This window comes from Grammomys surdaster, unplaced genomic scaffold (assembly GCF_004785775.1).
Source record: "Grammomys surdaster isolate TR1022 unplaced genomic scaffold, NIH_TR_1.0 125889, whole genome shotgun sequence".
NCBI classification, from domain to species: Eukaryota; Metazoa; Chordata; class Mammalia; order Rodentia; family Muridae; genus Grammomys; species Grammomys surdaster.
The window spans coordinates 1,176,261-1,186,221 of record NW_021620714.1 but is presented as its reverse complement, the minus strand read 5'-3'; the positions used below and the strand labels follow the sequence as shown (position 1 = coordinate 1,186,221).

Below are 9,961 nucleotides of genomic sequence, written 5' to 3'. Positions count from 1 at the left end.
TGCAGTGCATGTGGTAGGATACATGTGTGCAGTGCATGTGGTAGGGGGATACATGTGTGCAGTGGATGTGGTAGGGGGACACATGTGTGCAGTGCATGTGGTAGGGAGTTGGTTTTTCTGATGATTCACAGAATTAACAACAGAACAACCCTCCTGCTCCAGCCCACTTGCTTATTCGGGATGATTAAATGAGAAACACTATGTTGTTTGAGCTAGTATGTTCTGGGATCTATTTGTTAGAACAGGTTAACCTGCTCCTTGTTTGAGAAATTAGTCAAGAAATTGGGAGTTACATTCACAAGGGCATGCCATGCTTGGCACTGCCCTAGTGCTTCAACTGCAGGCCAAGAGGGCTGGCGACCTGTAAACTTACAGTAAAGCTGTTACTATGATAACCAAGAACTGGGTGGGAAACCCATGGCAGCACTCTGAGCTTCCTGCCTCTTGCTGATTGCTGTGGTTTGGACCTAGGTTACAGATCTCGGTGGTGAGGCTTGGAAGCTAACCTATAGTACAACCTTTGGAAGGTGAGGCCTCATGGAAGAAAGCTGGTCACTTCCTGCCTTGTGGTACAGAATTTCCTTTGCCCTGAGGCGTTCTCTTATACAAGAACAACAGGACTAAATAATCATGGAGTAAAACTTCTAAAGCCAAAATAATCCATACCTCCACTTAAGTTGACATTTAAAAAAATTTTTTTAATTGTTTTCTTGAGTCAGGGTTTCTCTGTGTAGCTTCAGCTACTGAAACTCCATAGACCAGGCTTGCCTCATACTCAGAAATCATCCTGCCTCTGCCTCTGGAGACCAGGCCTTTTTTTTCCCCCAGGTATTTTATCACAGTGGTAAACTAAAACAGACACACTGATTTCAGGATGTCATCTAGGAGTGATACAAAGGCAGTGATGTGCTAGCTGGTTTGCAAGCACTAATATAAGGGACAAAAGCCTGCGAGAGTTTCTTTCCACTCAGTGTCTGCAACATGAATTTAATGAATATCTACGAACTGCTGTCTGAGATTGCTCCTAAACCATAAATGGTGGGAAACAGAAATGGCTTCTAGCATGTCTACCGATACAGATCGGATGTAATTTCCTTCCCAAGCTGACCTTTTAAGGATACTATCAAGATAGTCCTCATTAAACTGGGCCGTAGGGACAGGAGAAGTGGTTCTTTGGGGCATAGGGGCAGGAGAAGTGGATTTTAAGTTAAGAGTGTACTGCTCTGGCTGCAGAGGACCCAAGTGCTGTGTCCTAGCACCACACTGGACAGCTCACAAGCACCTGCAACTCTAGCTCCATGTCTCTGGCCCCCGTGGGCACCTTCACACACTTGTAAAACCCCACAGGTAGACACACGCATAATACATAGTTTAGAAACAAGGTAAGAGGAAATTCAAGGGGTGTAAAAAACACAACCAGGAGTAAAAATCTTTTGATGTGGCTGCACTCACGTGAGAACCTACTGACAAACAGGACAGGAGACTAGAAGTGCTTGAGAGATATGCATACTGCCAAGATCCCACAGAGCAATCCTACAAAACTAGCCCCCAGGTCCCCAAATCAGCCCCTGGTAGAAAGTTAACTGTGAAATCTGTGTCACCCCAAGAGGGATGCAGAGTTCAAGCACTTCTACACAGTCACTGAGAATAATGATAAAACCTGTCTGAGCTCAAAGGAGCTACAAAACCACCCAGACTGTGGGTGTGACAGCACAGTCACCGAAGAAGATACTGGATGTGTTCTCTGCACAGGAAATAGACAGCGTGCTTGCCTGCCTGCCTGCCTGCCTTCCCTCCCGCCCGCCCGCCCTCCCTCCCTCCCTCCCTCCCTCCCTCCCTCTTTCTTTCTTTCTTTCTTTCTTTCTTTCTTTCTTTTTTCTTTCTTTCTTTCTTCATTATAGTACCTTCAAGTTTTAGGATAGTTATCAAGGTAGTCCACATTAAATTGGGGAGGAGGGGCAGGAGATACCTGGCAGCTGTGCTACACTTTGCCCTTTTTTGCAGATGGATGTGCCTGACCACATGATAAGCCTGTACCAATGAGAGGTGACCTAAATGATGCACACGGCCTCTGCTCATCACCTAAAGATGCTATGATACCCTATTCAGGAGCCAGCTCTGGTCACATGATTAGGGTGGCCATTGTAGGGGGTGCTTGAACTACTCACTTCTCTTAAGTACCTTGCTATCTTTTAGACTGCTGTGGGTCACACCTCACAATATTAACATCTGAAAGAAAACTAAACTTTTTTTTTTGTCTCTTTGTTGCAGAGGCCAGCCTATTCTTTATTAAATCAAAATAGGTTAAGTAAATATTGACTTTAGTGTTCCATGAACACTTTTTTTTTAAAAAAATTTGAGATGATGATATAATTTTACACCATTTTTCCCTACCTTTTCCTCCCTTCAAACCCTTGATTTTTTTTTTTTTAAATTCTTTTATGGTTAGTTGTAGTTGTCACCTTGGCACACCTGGGAAGACGGAGCTCAGCTGAAGAACTGCCTCCATCTAGCCTGTGGGCATGCCGATGGGACATTTTCTTGATGGCTAATTTGATGCAGGAAGGCTCATCCTCTGTGGTGATGCAATCCCAGGCAGGTGGCCTGAGCTGTATGAGAGGCATGAAACAAGTCCACGCCAGTGAGCACTGCTCTGCGTGCTCTGCTTCCATTTCTACCCAGTCCCTGCTCTGACTTCTCCCAGTGATGGAGTAAGGAAGAAATAGCCTTTCCTCCCTGACATTGGTTTTGGGCAGTGTTTTATCACGGTTAACATAGAAGCAAACCAGGATACGTGCTTATGTAATTTACAAGCTACCTAAAACATCCAACACACATTCTCAACACACATTTTGCATTTTCTGATTTATTTTGAAGCACAAGATTCCAGATGTTGATGTCAAATATTAACCTAGGCATTACCCCAACCCCAAAGACAGGTGGTTGCTTCCATGTGTAATGTCTTTACTGTTTTTATGCTTAGGAAAACAAACAACTCTTTGGGACAAGATTTACTTTGGGAAACAAAGGTTTGGGAACAAGGCTTACCAGTTTTTTGACTCTGTCAGGGATGTACTTTGATATGTGCCACAGATTAAGGAGGCTGCTTTTTTCTAACAGTAGCCAACCTCAGGGACAGCAGCTACACTCTACTTCCTGGGATGATTTAAAAAGCACAGCCACTTGTGTTTTCACTGTTATTACCGACAGCTTCTAGCCTATTGTGTTCTTATAACCAATTTGTTGTGGGTAACATAAATTGTACTGTTTTTTTTTTAATATTAAGGGGGGAAACTCCAAGACAAACTCTTATTTTGAAGGAAAAGAGCAATGGACATTTTCAGCAGCCTTTGAAATACTCTTAAATTTTTACTTTTTTCCTGGGGCAGAATGTGGCCAGTCTTTCCTAGAACTACATAAACTGGGTATGGTGGTGCACCTGGGAGGTGAAGTCAAGAGAATTAAGTTCAAAGTCATCCTCAGCTACATAGGGAACAGGAGGCTAGCCTGGGCTACATTATGAGAGACTCTTCCCAACCTCCCCCCAACCAAAAAAGTCAAGCTACATTTTTTTTTGTATGTGTGTCTTGTCACACCTGTATTGTTGGCCCTGAAATATTCTTAGTGGGCCAATTCAAGCTGCTCTGAAAATCTCACCCACACTCACGATGTGACCCTACACAGGTGGGAGAGGGAGAAAGTAAGGGATCAATTACCTGCTAGCTTTGTAGAGTTCTAACCTGGGTGATGGAGCTGGAGTATGTGCTTGGTGATTCTTTCATCAAAATATGTTTTATATAATTATCTATATATGTATGGTATGTCGAACAAGAAAAACTTAATATTCCTGTGTGATGTTGGGGGCCTGGGAACTACCTCAGACTCAACATATCACAATGACAACAAAGAGAAGAAGGACTCAGGACCAGGGCTCTCGTCCACACCTTTGCTCTTCTGAAGACTCACCGCAGCAGCCACCCACTGCCATAGGCTTGGGCCCAGCTCAGCACCATGCAGAAACACTTAAAAACATGATCCTGGAGCTTTAAGAATCAAGCAGGGCAGCCAGGCGGTGGTGGTGCATGCCTTTAATCCCAGCACTTGGGAGGCAGAGGCAGGTGGATTTCTGAGTTTGAGGCCAGCCTGGTCTACAGAGTGAGGTCCAGGACAGCCAGGGCTATACAGAGAAACCCTGTCTCGAAAAACCAAACCAAAAAAAAAAAAAAAAGAAGCAAGCAGGGCAACAGAATTATTAATAGAGTCTAAATCTTCAAGATTTATGTTTGTTTTATGAGTGCTTTGCCTACATGTATGCCTAGTGCCCAAGGTGGCCAGGAGAGGCCATCAGGTCCCTTAGAACTGGAGTCACAGAAGATTCTGAGCAGGTATGTGGGTTCTGAGAATGAAGTCAGGTCCTCTGCAAGAGCAACAGTGCTCTTCAGTCCCTAGAGTCAAAACAGTGATTACCTGATACTCACTTATGCGATTATATCACATGGATTAGTGAAATGCAATTTATTGCAATTTAGTTCTTAAGTCTAAATGAACATGAGATTATTTAACAGACCTTGTTAAAACTGTTAGCACTGAGTAGGGACCCAAGGATCTAGACAGTGTTAGTAAGTGGGTAGTTTGTGGGATTTATTTTTAAAGATACCAATGTAGGAGAACTTTAATTTTATACATTTATAGAAAAGAATCTTAGTTATTAAATGTACATATCAAATGATCCATATTTCTACACTGGAGAAACTTACATATAACCCCCCCCTCATTATTCAGAGTCCATATGCACAAACAGCGGTGCTTGATCAACCAGGGGAACAGTGAACTGTGAGTGACAGCTCCCAGGTGGATACAACCTTACACTGAACCTCCAACAAGGCTGCTTAGTTACATACAACTCCAATGACCCGAAAGAATGGGATGTTTCTAGTCCAAAGCCAAATTACCTTAGGCCACCTTCAGGCCCCTTCACAGCCCACTGATTGAGTGCCCTCTTCTGTATGTGACCTAACATCTTTGTGACCATTACATAAATCCCTAAGAATCCACAAACTACTAGTTCCCACCAAGCAAAGGGCTAAGAATGCTGTCATGCTGCATCGGAGGCCCACAGTGAGATGTCTGTGAACTTCCTACATGATGTTCTCGTGGATGTATTTGAAAAGTGTCTTGATTTACTTATGCTCTCTTTCTTTGATACACAGAGGTTGGGACAATCCGAATCTATGATCCCAAACATGGCCAGTCATAACTGGCTCCAGAGTAAGTTATCTCTTACCTTCTTTGAAGTAAGAGTTGTTTTCTCACTGACATGAAGTAAGCACTTTAATTTCTCTTAATTGAAAAGGTCATACATACAGTCCTGAATACAGCGTCAGTTCCTGCCTCCAGTTTTTGCCCTGACTTTCCTCAGTGATGGACTATAAGCTGTAAAATGAAATATATCTTTCCTCCCCAAGTTTTTGGTCACAATATTTATCACAGCAACAGAAAGCAACCTAAGACATATACACATATGATAGAATATTCCTGATAGTAGTTAAGACTATAAAACAAGAAATAAGTGTTTTCTTCTCTCAAGACCTGGAGTTCCTTGGCTCCTTCCCGAAAGACAACCGGTAGCAATAGCTTCTAGAAAGAGTCCTTGCTAAAGCTGCCATATATACCTTTGCCACTGTTTTCTAAGTGGAAGCACACTAAACATACTGTTCTAAACCGCACTTCTTTGCTCAGAAGCACACTTTAGAGACAGTCCACATTAGCACCTGCAAAACTGTTCACAGCTGCAAACAATCCCACAATCCACTGCACAGGCCTCTGTGGCTGGCAGCTGAGTGAGCTTAGCCTTCCTCTACCACAGGCAAACCCTCTACACATGGGTGTGCCTGACCTGGTACAGCTTTGCAAATAGGCTAATTTTCTATAAATACACAGAGTAAAGAGCACGTACACTTTAAATCAGATATATTGCCCCGACGCCCTGCAAATAGGACATCCCAAACTGTTCCAACACCAGCAACGACAGAGAGGTGTCTGATCACTGTCTTAACCTTTGTTTATTTAACCATGACAGAAAGCTGGCTTCTCTCTCTCAATTCTGTCATTTGCCTTTTAATTTCTATTATTGTTTGTCATACCCATTCATTCCTGGATTGCTACTTCTTTACTGACTTGACATAATTACTTCCAACTCAAGAAACGGCCCATTTGTCTTATTTGTTGAACTTCCTACTCTTTAACTTGTCTTTTGACTTTGTTTTACAGTGTGGCTAATCATGAAGACGTTTGACCACATTTTAATGTGGCTTTCGGGGTTTGTCTTAGTTGTCAGGCCTTCTCCTCTCTTGGCTTCTTTAAAACAACTATTTTCCTAACACCATTAGGACTTGTTTTATATGTTTAGGCCTTTGATACAACATGAATTTACTAAAGCAGGAAGGCAAGGATGTAGGTTTCTTCTCACTGATTTTGACCTTCTAAAAGCCTTTGAGCAAATGGTCTTTTCTCTACAGCCGTTCTAAAGACAACTTGGCCAGCTGCAAGGCATTTCACAATGGAGACTATTTCTAGAAAAACCTATGTTTATCAGAATCACACTCTTCAGCTGTCTGACACGTTAGTAAAGCTGCTCTATGTCTGCATTGACAGAATGACTCTGAATGGAAAGGTAACAAACATGGCACATGTTATGGATGACTGGTACATCTGTGACTAAAGACAGAAATCAATTACTGTAGCTTTACCCGTAGGAAGTCTAGCTTGTTTGTGGAGCACGCCACACAGCGCTGCACACTACAGTGTAATGCCATTTGCTGCTACAGAACATTTATAGTCTCTTTAGGTTGTTGTTAGGCTGGATCTTAGGAGAGATGTGTTTTGATTCATTATTCGTGCCTCCCCTCTTATCTACGATGCTATCAGGAAAAAGTGGCAAAGTATCTTTTCCTGACTTTTCATCAGGACCTTCAGATAAAATGCTATATTATAATACATTAATTAATACATTGGCTGACATATTTATCAATAATATACACATACCACTCAAAGGTGGAACCCATTAGAAAGCACTTCTCAGGAAGCTGCTATTTCACATCTCCTCAGAGTCACCGGACTCAAGATTAGGACACCAGGGTGGAGGGCACCATTCCAACAGGCTGGGTCAGACCTCCAAAGTTCCATGTGAGGCAGCCCCACAAGACATAGATTGCCAAATTCTTGTTTCAGTGATATTTAAATGAATTTTGTAGGTCTTTATTACTTCCACAGTGTCATATAAACTGAAAAAGTACCAACCTAGCATATATATCAGATAAAAATATAGGTTCTAATTATAGTATTTTCATTTTGACAGCTGCACTATAAATGGTGCTTGGAATTACTTAGGACACAGACTATCTTACTCTGGGGAACCTATTCTTTGCAGATGAACTCAAGATTGAAAATTAAATGTATGCCACCTCCTTAGGAAAGGCAGGATATCTCTGAGATGTTTCTCCTTCCTACCCAACCTTTCTTTATTCACATTTCTTTATGAGTTCCATTTCTCTTCTGTTTCACTTTCTCTGACAGAATGCAGACCCAGCTCTTTATTTCTAGAATCATAACTGGAAGGACGAAGAACGTAGCGTTGAGATGTAACAGCACAGGTGGTCCAGAGCGGAATTAAAACCAAAGGCTGAGTGACATCTTCAGAGTGCTTTTAGGACATTATACTGAGATTATATTTTAACACTGTGGGTGGCTTAAAAACAAACAAATCTGTACTGTTTAAAAAATCTAGACCACATCAAACACAATAAAGACCCAACTCGGGAGGATGGAAGCTGACAGCCTTCCACGAGAGCCCATGTCACTTTTTCTGGCTTTCTTTTAAAATACAAAACATTTGCATCTTAGGTTTCCTGAAAAGAGAATATATTTTGAAAATCAGAAAATGAACATTTATTTTTAAACTGTAAAGTACTGTTCTAAATGAAAGCCACCCACCTCGCCACCTATGTCTATCTCTAGCAGAACTACAGGCAGCAGCTCTGCCTCGGCTGCACCACCTCCGACCTCTCCTCACATCTGTGCTCACGAAGGCCATCCTTATCATTCCCAGAATGCCTTGCAGCCAGGAGTTCCCTGGATCCCTTTGCTCCCCATATCTGCATTTCCAGCAGCAAATTCTCCAAAATACAGAGTTTTGCCATTTTTTTTCATGTTATCATTGCTACCACAACACCCAGCGGCCACCTCCCCTGGTTCCCCTGGTTCGTTCCTTATTTTGCCTGTGACCTCCAGCTTCCCTACAAGTAGAACAGCAGCCTGTAACAGGACACTCCACAGCTTAAAACCTCCGGTAGTTTTCTAGCTCAGAAAAAGCCCTGAAGTCCACATGGGAGCTCACACAACCTTAGAGGACCCAGCCCCAAACTTCTGCAGTGCCGATCATTACTTGGACTTTAGGTCTTTTTTAGGTCCCCAAAAAGTCACTCACTCACTTGATTCTAGTCATCCTGGCCTCCCTGCCTGGAGAGCTCTCCCCTCTTCTGCCATTTACACCCATGGTTCTCTCTGCACAACCAAGACTACTCTGTGCCATGGAGTACTTTTATATCTCCTTTATACCATTACCTCTATTTTTAAAAGCATTTTTTTAGATTTACTTGTTTTACTTAAAATGTATGATGTATTGCCTGTATACATATGTGTACCATGTGCATACTTGTTGGAGTCCCTGGAACTGGGGTGTATACAGACGGTTGCTAGCTGCCATGTAGATGCTAGGAACTGAGCCCAGGTCCTCTGCAAGAGCAACAAGTGCTCTTACCCTCTTAGCCATTTCTCCAGTCCCACTGCTTCTATTTTATGTAACAGACGTGCGTGTGTGCGCGTGTGTGTGTGTGTGTGTGTGTGTGTGTGTGTGACCTGTTATACTTATTTGTGCATTTCTCATAGTTTAAGAAGATTCACTTGTTTTTATTTGTTTTGTTTCTACAACTAGTCCAGCATCTTCCATGTGAAAAGAAACTAAGTTAACCATTACACACAGTAAAAAGAATAAGGGCTTTCATACCTGTGACTCTCTACAGATCACACTATCAGAGACTCATAGTCAAGCATAAATAACACACTTGCAATAAAAGATTAAAATGTGCAGAAATGTCATACAGGACTTACCTTTTTTTAAGGGTTAAGTCTGATACAGGTATGCATCTTAGACCAGTTCCCAAAACCATAAGAAAGGACGTCAGAAGCACAGTGATCCGAAGACCTAGGACGGAAGAAAGCATCCAGATGAGTTCTGTTTTCTTTATGGGAGCCCAGTGTTAACTGGGATTCGCTTTGTGTAATTATTCTAATATTACATTCTCACACAATGGCTTTTCCCTAACGCCCCTAACATGAGAAGGGGAAAACAGCCTGTACACTGAACACTGACGGTTTCTACTTGAGCAGAAAACTGGGATGACCACAAAGACCAAGGGACAACCCATCCCTCTAATCATCCAAGTGAGTACTGGAAGGGTTTATTCAGTTATCACAGTAAAAGTATGGAAAATAAATTTAAAAGATGATTTAAATTTTATCTTAGGCTTATGTACACATACACAAATAAAAGTAAAAATAACATCAAATGTAAATTTCCAACTTTAAAATTCAAAGTGGTAATAAAAACTACATTGTTACTAAAAATTATTCTAAGGCAACAGGTACATATCAGTTTTGAACTTATGAACCAATGCGGTTAGACCTAGAGAGCGGCTCTGGTTACCAGGGCTTGCTGCTCTAGCAGAGCACCCAGCTTCACCAGATCCATGGTAGCACACAGCCATCTACAACTCCACTTCCAGGGGCATCAGTGCTCTCTACAAGGGGCAGGTTTAATGGCTGTGTGCCTGCTCCTCTTCACTTCTCCTCCTCCCTGTGAGTGAAAAAAATTCCTGAAAAGAAGCCATATCTGGCTATGAAC

The 9,961-nt window shown here is 42.2% G+C and overlaps 1 protein-coding gene across 1 annotated transcript in view; it reads right to left on the bottom strand.

The window, feature by feature from the left end:
• Slc49a4 (solute carrier family 49 member 4) overlaps nt 1-9,961 on the bottom strand; it is a 76,715-nt gene that overhangs the window by 47,660 nt on the left and 19,094 nt on the right. Inside the window, exon 2 of the mRNA XM_028752317.1 lies at nt 9,169-9,262. Coding sequence (XP_028608150.1) covers nt 9,169-9,262 — 94 coding nt within the window. The remainder of the gene's footprint in view (nt 1-9,168; nt 9,263-9,961) is intronic.